This window comes from Artibeus jamaicensis, unplaced genomic scaffold, assembly GCF_021234435.1.
Source record: "Artibeus jamaicensis isolate MK-2021 breed Jamaican fruit bat unplaced genomic scaffold, CSHL_Jam_final contig_786, whole genome shotgun sequence".
Classification (NCBI taxonomy): Eukaryota; Metazoa; Chordata; class Mammalia; order Chiroptera; family Phyllostomidae; genus Artibeus; species Artibeus jamaicensis.
In genome coordinates, this window is record NW_026521971.1 from 1351827 (window position 1) to 1370860 (window position 19034).

Here is a 19034-nt window from a genome sequence, read left to right on the forward strand (position 1 = left end):
TTAATCAAATTCTCACCTATCCTTGCTTTCTTCCTGCCTGAGCACTAATAAGAAGTAACATTATTTAAGACTTACCATGTGCTAAGGACTTATTCAGTGAAAAATCCTAAGAGGTACCCTCACCCTCTATTCCAAAACAAATTCTTGTAAATAAGACAAGACCTACAAAAATCTCACTTGACCAAGTATTACTATCTTTAACCTCATTCTCTTTATAATCTCCTTTTCCATCAGCATTTAAACACAGTCAAAATTCTTCTACATTCTCACCATAAATAGCTAATCCCATAGTTCCATAGTTCTTAAAATGCAGTTCTAAGATCTCTGGGAAGTCCCTGCAACCCTTTCCGGGAGTCCGTGAGTATCTTCCCCTTATCTCTGTGAGAATGGATTTTCTTAATACACTTAAACCAAAACCACATATCACAAGAGACTGAATACAGAAACAGATATGAGAATCTAGCTATCTTCTAGTAAGCCAGACATTTAGGAGATTTGCAAGTATGTAAAACACTGCCATTCTTCTAACTAAATTATTTTCTCTTAGAAAAGTTACTGAGAAACATGTTATTTACATTAACATAAAAGAGATTATTGGTATTATTTTTTAATTAATTCCTAAATGAATACTTTGAAATTTTGTTTTAGTTTCTAATACAGTATATATCAATAAAGGTAACCAACATAAACAAAAGTTCTCTGTGGTCCTCGATAATTTCTAAGTGTTTAAAACAGTCCAAAGACCAAAAAATTTGAGAACCACTGCTTACATCTTGGGAAAAACACTTAACTTCAGTCTCTCCTCAACTCTGAAACTGTTCACATAAATCAACAAAAGCCTTAACTGTTGCTTAATGCAATCTGTACTACCTAATACTACCTTATAGCATATTTAATGCAGACAGGACTTTGAACTCCCCCACCACGGTTTCCATAATAATACACTCTAAGTTTCTTTCTTTGTCTCCTTTATGTGCTTCTCTTCCCTACTTCTTTAAAGCTAGCATTCCCTAGGTTACATCCTCAACAATCTTTCTCATTCTTTACATGTCCTAGGTCATCTCATTCATTCTTGTGCTTTCAACGATCATATATATGCTAATAATTCTCAAATCCATGGAAGACACAGCTAACAAAGAATTTTCTCCCTTCCATAATATCAAGTAGACTCTGGGAAGCAGCTGCCCAATTAGGGGCCACACTTCTCAAATCTTCTTAAAGATAAGTAAAGCCATCATGTGATTAGTTACCACCAATGGAATGTGAATGAAAGTGATGGAGGTCACTTTCAGGCTGTAGTGGTTATGAACTGAACATGCCTTCTCCATACTTAATCCCTTCACTGGCTTGACACAGCTGAGCACAACCCTGGAGCCTACATGTTGAAGGAGGCAGAATTCCAAGGAAGGAAAGAGACTGGACCTCTAGAACACTGGAGGTAAAATACTTACCAATGAGAAATACCCTTTTGAATATTACATGAATATAATGTTTTTCTTTTTTTTAATTTTTAGTGACTTTTAGAGAGAGAACGAGAGAAACATCAATTTGTTGTTCCATCTATTTATGCATTTGTTAGTTGCTCTTGTATGTGCCTAGACCAGGGATGGAACTGCAACCTTGGTGTGCTACTGGGACAATGCTCTAACCAACTGAGCTACCTGGACAGGGGAGTAATGAAATATTTTAAAATTAGTATGTGTTCATTAGTTTTTATGTTACAGCAGCTACTACTGCAATGCATCTATCTAAGCAGGTATAGTGAATATCTTTACTTGGCTGTCCCACTAACACTTCTGATTCAACATGCCTACACCTAAAATCATCTACCAATTTCTTCTGTTCCTCCCAGAGAATGATACCAATATCCATGCAATTACACAACCGGATGGCAAAGTGCCACTCCCAACTTATTCCTTTTTCCCTCATCTCTTCTAATTACTAAGTCCGGTCCACCCTATTTTCCTAAATGAGCCTCTCAATAAGTGCTCTCTCTACCGACACTGATGCAGTCTTACTTTACGACCCCATTACCTGTCACTCAGATGAAAACAAACAGCCTTCTAATACAGGTCTTTCTTCAATCCCACTGGCTAATTTGGATCCATTCCCGCTGCACTTAAAATATTCTTTTGCAGAGATAAATCTCAACTAAATACAGGCATACCTTGTTTTATTACATTTGGCAGATATTGTGCTTTTTACATATGTAAGGTTTGTGGCAACCCTACATAGAGCAAGTCTATCAGCTTTTTCCAACAGCATTTGCTCAATTTGAGTGTCTGTCATATTTTTGTAATTCTCACAATATTTCGAACTTTTTCAATATTATATTTGTCATGGTGATCTGTGATCAATCTGTGATCTTTGATGCTATTATTCTAATTGTTTGGAGTGTCATGAACCACATCCATAATTTTAAGGCAACAAATTTAACTGACAAATGTGTGTGTTCTGATTGCTCCACCTACCAGCCGTTCCCCCATGTCTCCCCTTCTCCTTGGGCCTCCCTGTTCCCTGAGACACAACGATACTAAAATTAGGCCGATTAATAATCCTACAGTCGTCTCCACGTGTTCAAGTGAAAGAAAGAGTCACATGCCTCTCATTTTAAATCAAAAGCTGGAAATGATGAAGCTGAGTGAAGAAGGCACGTTGAAAGCCGAGACAGGCTGAAAGCCGGGCCTCTTGCACCAGTTAGCTGAGTTGTGAATGCAAAGGGAAAGTTCCTGAAGGAAGTTAAAAGTGCTATTCCAGTGAACACACAAAATGATAGGAAATCAAAACAGCCTATTGCTGATGTGGAGGAAGTTGTAGTGGCCTGCAAAGAAGATCAACCAGCCACAATATTTCCATAAGCCAAAGCCCAATCCAGAGCAAGGCCCTAACTCTCTTCAATTCTAGGAAGGCTGAGAGAGTGAAGAAGCTGTAGAAGGAAAGTCTGAAGCTAGCAGAGGCTGGTTCATGAGGGTTAAGGAGAGAACCTGTCTCCATAACGTGAAAGTGCATAGTGAAGCAGCGAGTGCTGGTATAAAAACTACAAGTTAGCTGAAATAAGTAATGAAGATGTCTACACTAAGAAACAGATTTTCAGTGTAGATGAAACAACCTTAAATTTGAAAAACACGTCATCTAGGGCTCTCATCGCTAGAGAGCAGAAGTCAATGTCTGGCTTCTTGTTAGAAGCTAATGCAGCTGGTGACAAAGTTAAATCCAATGATGATTTGCCACTGCAAAAATCCTGGAGTCTTTAAGAATTATATTAAATCCACTCTGCCTGTGTTCTATAAACAAAACAACAAAGCCTAGATACAACATGTAAATAGATACACATCTATTTACAACATGATTTACTGAGTATTTTAAGTCCACTGTTGAGACTTACTGCTCAGAGAAAGATTTCTTTCAAAATATTACTGCTCATTGACAAGGCAGCGGGGAACCAAGGAGCTCTAATGGAAGTATACTGTGAGATTAATGTTTTCATGCCTGCTACAAACAACAATTCTGCAGCCCATGGACCATCAAGGAGAAATTTCAGCTTCAAGTCTCAGTATTTAAAAAAATACATTTCATAAGGCCATGGATAGTGATTCCTATGATGGACCTGGGCAAAAGTAAATTGAAAACCTTCTGAAAAGGATTCACCATTCTAGATGCCAGTAAGAACATTCACGATTCATGGGAAGAGATCAAAATATCAACATTAACAGGAGTTTGGAAGACGCTGACTCGAACCTTCATGGATGACTTGAGTTTAAAACTTAAAAGTTACTGAAGATGTGGTGGGAAAGGAAAGAAAATTAGAATTAGAGGTGGAGCCTGAAGCTGTGACTGAATTGCTACAATCTCATGATCATATTCTAATGGACAAGGTGTTGCTTCTTATGGATGAGCAAACAAAGTGTTTTCTTGAAATGAATTCCACTCCCGGTGAAGATGCTGTGAAGGTTGTTGAAATGACAACAGAAGATTTAGAATACTACATAATTCTAGTTGATAAAGCCACAGTGGGGGTTTGAGAGGAATGACTTCAATAGAAAGAAGTTCTACTGCAGGTAAAACGCAGTAGAACTTCCAATAGTGTTGCATGCTACACAGAAATCATTCATGAAAGAAAGAATCAACTGATGCAGCAAACTTCATTGTTGTCATATTTTAAGAACTTGCCACAGCCACCCCACCTTCAGCAACCACCAGCCTCACTGGTGGGCATCCTCCAACAGCAAAAAGATTATGATTTACTGAGGACTCAGCTGATAGTTAGCATTTTTTAGCAATATGCTATTTCTTAAATTAAAGTATATTATTTTATTAGACATAATGCTACTGAACACCTACCAGACTGTAGTATAGTGTAAACATAACTTTTATGTGCAGTGGGAAACAAAAAAAAAATCATGGTACTCATGTTATTGAGATATTTGCTTTATTGTGTGGTCTGGAGCCAAATCCATACCATCTCAGAGGTATGCCTTTATTCTGAAAACTCCTGTGGTGGCCTTAAGAATAGACCACAAAAATCTCTGGCTACAAGGACTGTAACTGACAAATTATGCCAGCTGCTGTATTCTGAAATTCACTGCCACGTTTGTGTAAGTTTGCATGTCCCATAGGCTACTCCTAGCCAATGACTGAACAGAGCAGTATAGTAAGGTAGGCCCGTTTTGGCAAGAAGTGGGTCTCTTTTGACAACAAACAATGACTTGAAGACTTGTCAATGGCTTCACCAAAGCTTTCTTAAACTGTATGGCAGGCTGGACACTTCCACACAATCTTCTATTCCTCTCTTTTGCTTGGGTTCAGATATGTATCACAAGCCAAGGGCGCTCTTGACCTTTTCCAGCTCCCTTCTCATTTTCTCTCACACTAGTCATTTCCCCTAATAAAATCCTTGCATGTTTAATCCTCTCTTGGCACCTGTTAAAAAACAGGTGGAGGATCCAAGCTAACACACCATCACTGGTACCCAAGGCTCAAAGCCTAAGTCCAAATTCCTCAGTATGACCCACAGTGCCCATCATGGTTTGGCTCTTGCTCACTTCTCTCTTTTTAGCTTCTTTAGTCCTATTGTGTACTCCATCCACATTGATCTATTCACATTCCTCCCATGCTCTGTGATCTTGCCCTTAGGTCTGTGCACATGCTATTGCTTTTTCTAAAAATATTTCTTTCCCCAGCTATCAGACTAATCCTTCAAATTTATGCCTCACTTCTTCAAGGAAGCCTTCCTAACTCTTCATAATTGAATTAGTTAATCCTCTTCACTTTTATCACACCATGCTCTTAATCCTATCTAAGAATTAACTACAGGACACTATAATTATTGTATTACATGCCTGAATCCCATTAACTATAAATCCACTGAGGAAGAAACCGTGTCTGCTTTACTTCTGTATCCTCAAGGCCTAGCAGAATGCTTAGCATATAGTAGGTACTTGATAAGTATTTATTGATTAATTAAAAATAAAAAGAAAGTAAGAAATGGTGCTCAAATATTCTTGGACCACTCGGCCACACTACCTCTCAGATGCTCAAATATTCTTGATTCACAAAAGAATGTACAAATAAAAGCTGCTCATTATTTAAAGTCTGTACTCTTAAATTAGCTAATTTCCTATTTATAGTAAAACAAAGATTAGTGTATCTAGCCTCGTAGTGTAATTATCTTTGTAAGTGAATTTGTATTAGTAAAATAATTAGCTTTTAATAAGCACACTGAGCTTTGAAAAGTGTCAAATTGTAAAGGAAAAATTCGTTTATTTCCTGTCACATCTTTGCTTTTATTAAAGCCAATGAAATAATTAATCATGTTAAGAAAAAAGCAGAACTTCTATTTTTCTACAAAATATACACACATTTTAAGTACATGCCTGACACTATAACTAGCCTGCAGTGAGTGCTTAATAAATGGTTGCGATATGAATGAACAAGAATAAAAAATATGAGAATGTTACTCCATTCAAGTTGGAAGAAAAAACTGTTTTCTACTAATCTGTATAACTGATACATATTTATTTATTTAAATTAATTACAAATAAAAATTCTCACTAACCAGGGAATGAGAGAAATACTCATTCTATACTAACTGCTATCTGTTCTGGAAGTATGGTAAGCAGAAATTCAGTTAAGTTTTCTAGGATAAAACAAATGACTAAAAATGTTACAAATAGTGTGTCACTTTAAAATATTGAACTTACTTGATTATAACAATGAACTATTCAAGTTACTTAATAAGTTGTTACTCTAATAAATCTAATGAACATCATATTTGAATATCTTCTCATCTGAATTATAGGTCAAAAATGAGTACCATTTCAAAATTACTTTTATTAATGACAGGGGAGAGAGAAGGGAGAAAGTGTAATTAATACCAGTATTCTTCAGCTGAAATATTCAAGTGAGCTACTAAGGGCTTTTTATATCAGTAATAGTGCCTTTTAAAGATGCATCAAAATTAAAAACAAAAGCCAATTTGGTAGATCTTCAGCAGTTCTCTCTTTTCATATACTAAACAAACATGCTCAAATATATGAAAATTATGTTTTTCAAATAATACAAATGTTATATATACTTAGAATATAAAAGCCTTTTCTGTTTCTAGTATTTGAAACTTCTTGGTCCTTATAAAAGACCTACATTATTAAGAAAGAACTGTAAATCCATTATACTGTTAACATTTAATTTTAAAACTTACAGAACCAAAGAAACCATTTACCTATATTTCCAAGTAGTCCATTAATAACTGTGTTACTATCAGCCTTTAATGTACTGCTGTCCTGATTGATGAATTCAAGACTGTCTTGAAGCCTAAAAGGGGAGAAGAAAAAATAAATTCCAAATTCATTTTATGCTCTTTATGGCCATTCTTTGCACACCCAATGAAATTTTAAATGAATAATAGTGTTTTTAAATTCCCCTAATAGTACTATAAACTAACTAATAATTTAAATCAGTCTAAGGGCTAACTCCAGCCTGCTGCTGGTTTTGTGCATAAAGCTTTATTGGGACACAGCCATGCCCATTCATTTATGCATTGTATATGACTGTTTTAATGCTACAACTGCAGAGCTGAGAAACTACAATATACTGTCCCTAGCTTACAAAAACAAAAATATTTACTATCTGAACTTTTACCAAAAAATTATGACCCCAATTTAAATGAAAAGCTTTCTTTCAAATTTTGGCCCTGAAAATATTTTCTAAACTTCTGGCAGAAAAAAAGAGTGATAAAAAACAATCAACCAAATATCCAAAAAGTATCACATTACAAATGACCTATATTACTTTTGTTAGCAAATTATTCAAATAAAAATAAAATCATACTTTATGCATTTAGTCCGAAGTATCCTTTCCTTGAGATTTTAAGACAGATCAATTAGAACTTGGAAAAGATAAAGAAACTGAGGGGGTCAGAGCTAAATGTCAGTCATTCCAATGAAGAATACCTAATTTTGACTTTAGTATTAAGCTCTTAAAAATTAGTACTTTTGGCATCAATATTTTTAAGTGTCCATTATAGTATAAAAAGCATTACTCCCTTTCCTTCCTAAAAGTTAAGAAAGAGCTACAGGTATTAGAACATCAGCTAATAAAACCCCTCAAAAGTCTTTTAAAACACTGACAATAAATAGAAGCACTTGAGAATTTTCCTAGTTTAGATTTCTAGCTCCTGCTACTTTTGACTTTCAGTGCCCTCATAGTTTCTGATTTGGAACCTGCAGAATCCCTCCCTGGGGTCCACTACCACCTCACCCTAGCCCCGGTCCTTCATTTACTAGGTTCTGGCATGTAGTCCATTATCCTGACAACAGGCCTGACCTCATTTCAGCTTCCCTACTCTAATCTTGGCAATAATAGCTTTTAATATTCCTATGCTCCACTATATGGCTGACCTAGGCCACTCCTAACTGCAGAATTAATTCTGCAGGGAATCTAAAAATTGAAGAGCACAACCTAAAGTAGCTTACTCAGCATGGCACTGCAAAATGGAAAAATCAGCATGTCAACTTAACATGGAAATGCATTCACAATTTTACTTCCAGATACAGGTTTTTGCAAATTAGAGAAAGAGAAACCACATTTCCTTTTCTTCAACTAAACTCAAATGAGGAAGCAACCTGGCCTTCATACACAGAGTGGCTGGATGGATAAGAAAAAAAAAGCAAAATCAAGACCCAACAATATGCTGTCTGCAAGTGATTCGCTTTAGCTTTAGGGACACACATAGGCTCAAAATGATGGAGTAGAAAAAGATATTCCATGGAAATGGAAACCCAAAGAGAGGAGGGATAGCTATATTTATATCAGACAAAATAGGCCTTAAGCCCAAAACAGTAACAAAAGACAAAGACAGTCATGTAAGAAGGGGGTCAATCCATCACAAAGATATAGCAATCAAAAATATATATACACCCAACATCAGAGTACTTAAACAAATTAAGCAAATACTATTATATGCAAAGGAAGAAATACACAACAATGCAATAGTAGAGGACTTTAATATCTTACTATCAACAACAAACAGATCACCCAGACAGAAAACCAACAAAGAAATGTAGGACTTGAACCATGCTTTAAACCAGATGTTACTAATAGATAAACAGAATACTCCATCCAACAGCAGCAGAAAATATATTCTTCTCCAGCAAACGTGAAACATTCTCCAGGACAGATCACATGATAATTCACAAAACAAGTCTTAGCAAATTTAAGAAGACTGAAATCATACCAAGTAACTTTTCTGACCACAATGATGTGAAAACTAGAAATCAGTAACAGTAGAAACACTAGAAAATTCACAAATATGTGGAAATTAAAAAAACATGCTCCTAAACAACCAATATGTCAAGAAAGAAATCAAAAGGGCTACCAAGAAGTATCTTGAAACAAATGAATATGGGAGCACAGCATAGCAAAACATACAGGATGATGCAAAAGCAGTTTTAAGAGGAAAGTTTACAGCAAAAAAATGCCAATATTAAAAAACAAGAAAGATCTCAATAAGAAACCTCACTTTATAACTCAAGGAACTCGAAAGAGAACAAACTAAGTCCAAAGTTTTCAAAAGTACAGAAATATAGTAAGTACTCACTTAACATTGATAAGTTCTGCAACTTTAAGCAAAATGAGGTATCATGAAACCAATTTTACTACCAGTTGATTGATATAAATGAGTAAAGTTCCGACACAACATCTCATCAATGTTATAATAAAACATTGAACAAGAAAATGATGTTATTTGAAGACCTGCTGTTAACAAAAATTAGATGGGGAATAAATAAAATAGAGACCAGAAAAATAATAGAAAAGATCAATAAAACTAAGAGCTGCATTTCTGAAGATATACACAAAGTTGGCAAATCTTTAGACAGACAAACTCAGAAAAACAGAGATACCAAATAAAGTCAGAAATGACAGAGGAGACATTATAACTGATCCCACAGAAATAAAAAGGATCATGAAAGACTACTATGAACAATTATATGCCAACAAACTGGTAACCCAGAAGAAACAAATTAAGTATGAAATATACAATCACTAAGACTACATCATGAAGAAATTGAAAACTCTCAACAGACCCATAATGAGGAAGGAGATAACTTGGTAATTACAAACCTCCAACACAGAAAAAAAAGTAAAGATTCAGATGGTCTCACTGGTAAATTTTATCAAACATTTGAAGAAGAACTAATGTCAATCCTCAAACTCTTCCAAAAACTGAAGAGGAGGAAACATCCCAAACTCACAAGGCCAGAATTACCCTGACACCAAAGCCAGATAAGGACACTATGAAGTAAAGACTAATATCCCTGATGAATATACACGCAAAATTTCTAAACAATGTATTAGCAAACTGACCTCAACAGTACATTAAAGGAGCATTCAATATTATCAAGTGAAATTTATGCCTGGGATGCAAGAATGGTTCAACAGATGCAAAACAATAAATAGGACACACCACATTAACTGAATGAAAGATAAAAATCATATGATCGTCACAATCGGCTCCAGAAAAAGCATTTGATAAAATACAACATATTTTCATGGAAAAAAAAAACCCTCAACAAAGAGAATATAGAAGGAGCAAATTTCCATGTGATGAAGGCCATTTGCAACAAACCCAAAGCCGACATCATACTCAATGGTGAAAGGTTGAAAGCTTTTCCCCTAAGATCATGAACAAGGCAAGGATGCCTACTCTCACCACTTCTATGCAATAGAGTACTGGAAGTACTAGCCAGAACAATCAGGCAAGGAAAAAAAAGGCAACCAAAGAAAAAAAATAAAACGGTCTGTATGAAGATGATATGATCTTATATATAAAAAATCCTAAAGATTCAACCAAAACACTGCTAGAATAAGCAAATTCAGTCAAGTTGCAAGACATAGAATCAGCATACAGAACACAGTTGTGTTTCTAACACACTAACAACAAGATATCCAAAAAAGAAATTAAAAAGAAAAACTATATCAAAAACAACCAAATTCCTAGAAATTTAACCAAGAGGTAAAAGATCACTATACTGAAAATTAGAAGCCTTTGATGAAAGAAATTGAAGAAGACACACATAAAGCCCCAGGCATCACACTTCCTCATTTCAAACTAGACAACAAAGCTACAGTAATCAAAACAGTATGATACTGGCATAAAAAATAGACCCACAGAACAATGGAATGGACTCAAGAGCCTAAAAAAAACCTCCCACATATACAGGGTGGGACAAAAGTAGGTTTACAGTTGTGAGTATGTGAAAGAGTTTATTCTTGGAATTACTTATTATTGTATTATTTTCCATATAAGCAACTGTAAACCTACCTTTGCCTTACCCTGTATGGTCAACTAATATTTGATTAGGGAGTCAAGAATACTCAGTGAGGAAACAAGAGTTTGGGCAACCATATGCTGAAGAATGAAACTGAAACCCTACCTTATATCACTAAAAAAAAAAAAGAACTTGAAATAGATAAAAGTTTTAAGCATAATATCCCAAACCATAAAACTCCTAGAAGAATCCATAGGGAAAAACCTCCTTGACACAGGTCTCGGCAGCAATTTCTTGAATATGACGAAAAAGCACAAACAACAAAAGCAAACATAAAGAAGTGGGACTATATCAAACAAAAAAGCTTCTGTACAGCAAAAGCAGCAATCAGCAAAATGAAAAAGCAACCTACAAAATGAAAAAAATATTTGCAAACTATGTATCTGACAGGGAACTAATACCCAAAATATATAAAGAACTCATAGGCATCAACAGAAAAAAACCCAATTCCAAAATAGTTCCTCTGAATATTCAGGGAAACTGAATAGACAGTTTTCCAAAGACATACAAAAGGCCAACAAGTACATGCAAAAATGTTCAAAATCACTCATCATCAGGAAAATGCAAATCAAACTACAATAAGATATCAATTCACATCTGTTAATCTGGCATCATCAAAACAAGAGATGCTAAGTGTCAAGCACGTGGAGAAAAGGGAACTCTTATGCACTGCTGGTTAAAATGTAAATTGATACAACCAATATAGACATGGTATGAAGGTTCCTCAAAAAATTAAAATTGGAACTAGCATGATACAGCAACCACTCTGGGTATATAGCAAAAATAAATGAAAACAGGATACCAAACAGATACCTGCAACTTTCATGTTCACTGCAGCATTATTTTCTAATTGAATTTGTTGAGGTGACATTGGCTAATAACATCATATAATTTTCAGGTGTACAGTTCTATAATACATCATCTGTGTACTGTGTATTCACCACCCAAATTCTAGTCTCCTTCCATCACTATGTTCGATCCCCTTTATCCTCTTCATACTCCCTGCACTCCCTCTTTCTCTCTGGCAACCACCACACTATTGTCTGCATCTGAGATTTTGCTTGTTGCTTTCTGTTTTATATGCCACATGTGGATAAAATCGTATGGTTTTTGTCCTTTCCATTTGACTTATTTCATTTAGTATGATACTTCCAAAATCCATCCATGTTGTCACAAATGACAATATTTCATAATTTTATGGCTAAGTAGTATTCATTGTGTATGCACAGGGTATAGCAAAAGTAGGTTTACAGTTGTGAGTACACAAAACAAAGTTTATTCTTGCATTATTTATTGTATTATTTTCCATATGAACAACTAACTGTAAACCTACTTTTGCCCCATCCTGTACGTACATCTTCTTTATCCAATCCCCTTTTGAAGGACACTTATGTTGTTTCCATGTTTAAGCCACTGTGAACAATGCTCATTGTAGCATTACTGAGAATAGCCTTAACACCGATGACACCATGGATAGCTCTTGAGAGTATCATACAAAGTGAAATAAATCTTTATCCAATCCCCTTTTGAAGGACACTTATGTTGTTTCCATGTTTAAGCCACTGTGAACAATGCTCATTGTAGCATTACTGAGAATAGCCTAAACACCGATGACACCATGGATAGATCTTGAGAGTATCATACAAAGTGAAATAAATCAAATCGAAACCTAAGTATCTGTGAACAATTGAATGGACAAAAGGGATGTCATTCATACATACACAAATATAATGCAGCCATGAGAAAGAAGGAAATCTTGTCATTTGTGAAAACTTAAATGAACCTAAAGGGCATTATGCTAAGTGAAATAAGTGAGATAAAGAAAAACAACTACTTTATGATACAGCACTTATCATAACGGAATCTAAAAGAATGAAACTCAGAGAAATAAGAGAGCAGAGTGGTGGTTACCAGGGGCTGGGGATGTGGGAAAAAGGATGCTAATGATCATAGGGTGCAAACTTCAGTTATCAGATTAACAAATTCTGGGGAACTGATATATAGCATGCAGATTACAGTTAATAGTATCGTGTTGTATACTTAGAAGTTCTTACAATAGTAAATTTTAAATGTCCTCACGACAAAAAAAAAATGGCAAGTATGTGATAGGATGAAAGTGTTGGTGCTATGATAGCAACTATTTTATAACATGTAAATGTATCAAATCAACATGCTGTATACCTTAAATTTACACAATGTTTTATGTCCATTATTACTGCTCAATAAAGCTGGGATGGATCTTATTTCCATAAACTTTCAAATTTAAGGGATGGAAAAAAATCCAAATTTAAGTTGCAATCCTGAGAGCAGTCTGTCAGTTTTCATATTTTGCATATCTTAAATAATTCATTTCTCCCTGCTTCCATAACCACTCACGTATTGAGACTCCCACAGATGCTGCTGCCGGTCCGTGCAGTAAAAACTTTGCTAAGCATAAGCTGTGGAGGGGAACTATGGAAAAAAAAAAAGAGAGATGGAGAGAGATCAAAACTAAAACACAAGAACTTGTTCAATTTACTATGAATAAAAATGTAGAATTCACAGAGATTTCACAGCAATCCTAACAGCCAAGAAGCAACCTTAAACCCACAGAACATCATAAATTAAGCCATGTGACATGCTCAATCTGAGTGAAGACTACATGAAATTATCTTATCTTCAAAAATATTCACTATTCTGAATGAATTTATTAGGAAAAAAATCAGAAAATCCCTTACCGGATTTGATGAATTTTTAAGGTGGACCCTTTGTAGCTCATTGCTACTGAACCGAACATCATCTCTCCAAGCATATTGGCATCGGAAGAGCACCGAGAATCCTAAGCAATAACGGTAACACTAATAAGATTATAAACTTAAAACCTTATGACTATTTCAAATATTGATTTATTAAAAATTCCTTTGCTGTAGTTACCATACATATTGGTTTTTAAAAGTGATTCTACACTGTTCTGCAGCTGGATTTTCTTCATTTCACAATATCTTACAGATGTAACCATATTGTACATGGATTTCTTTAAAGAACTGCACAGCATTTTACCATATGAAAATACCAGTTTATCTAGCCAGTTTCCTTTACGAATGGGTACTTAGGTAACTTCCAGGTTTTTATTATTACAAATAATGCACAAATGACCATTATTAATAACATATGCATACACAATGTTTCTCCAGGACAGAAAACAAGAAGTAGAATTCACAGAATTTGTAGAATAATTCCTACCACTCCTATTGTGTAAAATAGGAGTAATTTGTATGTATCTTGTATTTTTAAAACAGACTTATTTGAAACATTACTGTCTTATTTTCAAAGAACTGATCAAAGGGGGTGCAGGGAGTTAGAAGGCAAAACGGGGGATAAATTGGTGATGGAAAGAGACTTGACTTAGGGTGGTAAATATGCAATACAATATACACATAAGAAACTATAGAACTGTATACCTGAAACCTACATATTAATCAATGTCATCCCAATAAATTCAATAAAATGCTTTAAAAAAAAAAGGAAAACCAAAACAAACTGATCAAAAAGTTATTCTTTTCTATTACTCTTTGTCTTCATAGGAGTCAGAAAAAGGTTAAAATTAAACTCATCCATTTGGTTACTATTTAGATACTGTGGTAAATATCACTAATTATCTACCAAATACCTTATTCCTTACATTTTGAAGTCCTATTTGTTTCAGGGCAGTGATGTGCCCAACTGAGAAAAACCACATTACAGGAGATTGGGGTTAGTTTCTATATTCAAAGGGTTAAACCAATTGCTGGAGTAGCAGCTTTCAGTATTATCCACTTATATGCATTCAACACAAGCCTGGTCAATGAAATATAAATCAAAGTCACTGAAGATGAAGATGCCATATTAGGACCACAAGGCAACCATTACACATTAATTCAATCTAGGTGGAAACATAAGGGAGCGTTGGTTATCTTGAAACCAATATACCATACCTAGACGGTCTACTTCCATACTTCTCGTGAGGAAAATAATCCCTAATTTGATTATATTGCTATTTTAGAGAATTTTCCAAAACGATTCTTAACTGATACAAAACTTAAACAACTGTTAAGGAATATGACATTAATAACTAAGACATCAAGTGATGATTACTCGCAAATTTCACTTAAACCATCTCAGTGAGGAAAATCAAGAATTTGGAGCTTTTAAAAAATACTTAACAAATTCCTCTGATGGTAACAATAAAGTGATAAGAACCCCCATTTTATAAGTGGAGACCAAGGAATACTGTATTTTGTCATGCATAATGTGCTTTCATGTATAATATGCACCCACATTTTTGCCCTTTCAGAAAAAAATCTTTAGTTTTAACGTTTTAATTCAATTTTTCATTTATTTATATTTAGATACATTTTTGTATTTTCAAGGGTATTATTTTGCATACAGATATCATTGCTTTCTAGAGTTATACTTTTAATGCATAAACATAAATAAAAGAATTAAAAACATTTATATAGATACAGAACCAGTACTACACATGTATAATGCACATCCTTATTTTTCCTACAAAATTTGGGCAAAAAAAGTACATATTTTACATAGCAAAATACAATACATCACACTATTTTTCTTTTATTTTTTATTTATTTATTTATTTTAATCTTTTTTTTTTTAGGATTTTATTTATTTGTCTTTAGAGGGGAAGGGAAGAAGAGAGGGAGAGAAATGCCAATGCATAATTGCATCTCATGCATCCCCTGCTGGGAACTGGCTCACAACCTAGGCATGTGCCCTGACTGGGAATCGAACTATGGTTGTTTGGTCCGCAGGCCTGGGCTCCATCCACTGAGCTACACCAGCCAGGGCACAAAGCTAATTTTTAAAATGATTTTATTTATCTATTTTCAGAGGGAGGGGGAGGGAAGGGGAGAGAGAGAGAGAAATATTAATCAGTTGCCTTTGGAAGGCCCCAACATGGGGATTTAACCAGCACCCATGCATGGTGCCCTGACCTGGAAGCAAACTGGCAACCTTTTAGTTTGCAGGACAACATCCAACCAACTGAGCCATGCTAATTAGGGCACAAAGCTAATTTTTTAAAGAAAAAAATCACTTCTGTTATACCTAGTTTAAGATAAAATTTCTATTTCAAAGCACAAAGGTTTGGGAACTTAGAACAACATTTTATTTTTTTTTTAAAGATTTTATTTATTTATCTTTAGAGGGGAAGGGGGGAAAGAGAGAGGGAGAGAAACATCAATGTACAATTGCCTTTCATGCATCCCCTGCTGGGAACTGGCCTGCAGGAAACCAGCCTGCAACCCAGGCATGTGCCCTAATTGGGAACCAAACCGTGATCGTGTGGTTTGCAGGCCTATGCTCAATCCACTGAGCTACACCAGCCAGGGCCTTTTTTTTTTTTTTTAAGATAGAACAACATTTTAGAAACAGCAGAACTATTTTTTTAAATAACCGAGTAGTTTGATTTTTAAAAAAAAAAAATCAATGCCACTCTTAGTGTCAACCTAAATTACTCCTACTAATGACAGAAATGAGAGCCTTGCCCGGGCTGGTGTGGTTCAGTGGGTTGAGTACTAGCCTGCAAAACGAAAGGCTGCTGGTTCGATTCCTGGTCAGAGCACATGCCTGGGTTACAGGGCAGGTCCCTGGTTGGAAGCATGAAAGAAGCAACCAATAGATGATTCTCTCATACAAGGATTTTTCTCTCCCTCTCTTCCCATCCTATAAAAACAAATAAAATCTTTAAAATAAATAAATAAATGAGAGCCTTCTTTTTGCAAGCTCATTTTTGCTATCATGTGTCCAACTCCATTAGAATTTGACTTATTATTTCTTATATAAAGAATTTAAATATTAAAGCATTTATAAATTTTTAAAATACATTAAAAAATTCTCAGAAAAAAAAGACAATAAAAATGAATTCATGTTTTCCTGGCCTGTGTGGCTCAGCTGGTTGGAGCATCATCCCACAGATAAGAGAGTCACAGGTTTGATTCCTGGTCAGGATGCTGGTTCCATTCCTGGTCATGGCATGTATGAGAAGGCAACCAATCGATATTTCTCTCTCTCTCTCTCTCTTTCTCTCTCCCCCCTTGCCCACACCCTCTTTCTAAAAGCAATGAAAAAATGTCCTCAGGTGAGGACAAAAATATTTTATTATATAAAAAATAAAAACAGATAAATTACTGCTTACAATTTTACGAGACCATACAGTTTGCTATTAGAGGCACACTTTGCCTGATCTAATATATACCAAATAGTTATCATGAATGCCACTGGCATGTCATATATTTTAATGGGATATAATCTATTACATAATAAAGGTCATAATTAAGAAAGTTTTATTATCTTTAATGCTTTATTTTTTAAAGGCCCTTAATTTGAAAAGTCAATTCTTTACAAGTACTCATTACTTAAAGCTAATCTATAATAATCTGTGTAAGTCAAAGATAATTAATGTCTTAGTTACCTGAAATCACATTTTATCAAGTGTAGTGAAGTACATGGTACAATAATTAAATGCCTTCTTGCTCAAAAAGCAGATTTCCAGGACCATACTGAACTTATCAGAATATATGGGTGCATGACCTAAGAATCAGTACCTTAAAAAAGACAATCTCTAGGGATTCTGATGCAAAAAAGATTACAACCCCTCGCTGCTTCGCAGCACCTAAAATCTGAATCCATTTGCTAATATTCAGTTTTTAGAAATAATATTAGAAAGAAAGACAAGTTTGCACAGTTGGCCAAATTAGAAATTGTCCAAACTGGCATATATATGATGACATATGTAAGCATCAGCACTATTAGGAAGGTGAAGAAGGAATAGAGGAGGGTAGGAGGAACTATGCAGTACCTCCTAATATCTGGATTTTAATAATTTCAGAGTTATTACTGTCCTACTGATTTGCTATGAGGGCCAATTTCCATCCGAACACAATTACCTAATTACAAATGCTTATCTTCATATTTCAATCATTAAAAAGTATTTATGTAAAATAAGAAATTATTCCAGGAGCCAAAAAAAGCTGAAGTGGTAAATAAAAGGTGGGGAAAATATCCCTGCTACCTATGCTCATAGTTCTCTGTATTTCCCCTACCCTAAGATGTATTGAATTGCATAAACTTACTTGTTTAATTATCTGCCTCTCCAGCTACAATGTAACCTCCAGGAGAGTAAAAACTAGTCCATGTTACATCCCCACTCACTAGAATAGTGCACAACACACTGCAGATACTGAAAAATATTTATCGATGGATGAATAAATAAATGACATCGATGTTCTTACCTGGTACTTCGGACACTGTTCTTTTACATCAGAAGATGAAGTAATAGAACTATCTAAAGAAGAAGAACTGTCTCCTCCAGGTTTCAGCTGGCAGCATTTCCCAAAGACTTTAACTTGAGCATCACTACACAGTTTCTGAAACAGAAACATTATCCCCATTCATATTTTAACTGATTTTTCACAATATACAAATTTAATTATAGCATAAAAACCTTTGGAAAATCAAGAATGAAATCATTCAAAATACTATAACCTTAAGATAATGACTATTTGCATTTTACCATATACTCTTCAATACTGTTTTCTGTTGTTCATCTCATATAACTATAACACTTGTAAAGACTGTATTGTACTTTTTTTTGCCAACATTATTAAGTCATGGGGATTTTTCTATATTACTATGGATGTTCATTACTAGCAATTTTACAAATACACTGTAGCACTTTCAAATTATTTGGTCTCAAAACCCCTGTATGCCCTTAAAAATTATTGAGAACCACAAAGACCTTTTGTTTATGTGAACTGTATCAACCAATGTTTTCCCATATTAGAAATTAAAAGAGAAATTTAAAAATACTTACTAATTCATTTAAATATAATACCCCCATTACAAGTGAACATAAGCAACATTTTATGGACAACAATTTCTGGGGAGAGATGCAGAAATGCAAATGAGAGCTTTATATTTTTACTGTACAAGGTCTGTCTAGAAAAAGTCCAACCATTGTTAATATTATGAGAATGGTTTGCACAACATCAAGGTAACCTGGCAGTCAAGGAAAGCAGACTGGAATGTACATGCATGAACAATGATGACTTCACTATACTAGTCAGTGGGGGCAGTAGACACCATTGAGCGAGCATGCATACTGTGTGGCCATTGCATTCAAAATGAATGAGTGAGTTGAACAACTGATTCAGAAGGCTGCAGCTATAG

At 34.8% G+C, this 19034-nt stretch overlaps 1 protein-coding gene across 2 annotated transcripts in view; it reads right to left on the minus strand.

Annotated features, from left to right (window-relative positions):
* FNIP1 (folliculin interacting protein 1) overlaps positions 1-19034 on the minus strand; it is a 123744-nt gene that overhangs the window by 45675 nt on the left and 59035 nt on the right. For both annotated transcript variants that reach the window (XM_053672751.1, XM_037129818.2), the window contains exons 3-6: positions 18098-18232; positions 13544-13644; positions 13203-13277; positions 6719-6810 (exon numbers count right to left, since the gene is read on the minus strand). In XM_053672751.1, the coding sequence (XP_053528726.1) occupies positions 6719-6810; positions 13203-13277; positions 13544-13644; positions 18098-18232 (403 nt within the window). The remainder of the gene's footprint in view (positions 1-6718; positions 6811-13202; positions 13278-13543; positions 13645-18097; positions 18233-19034) is intronic.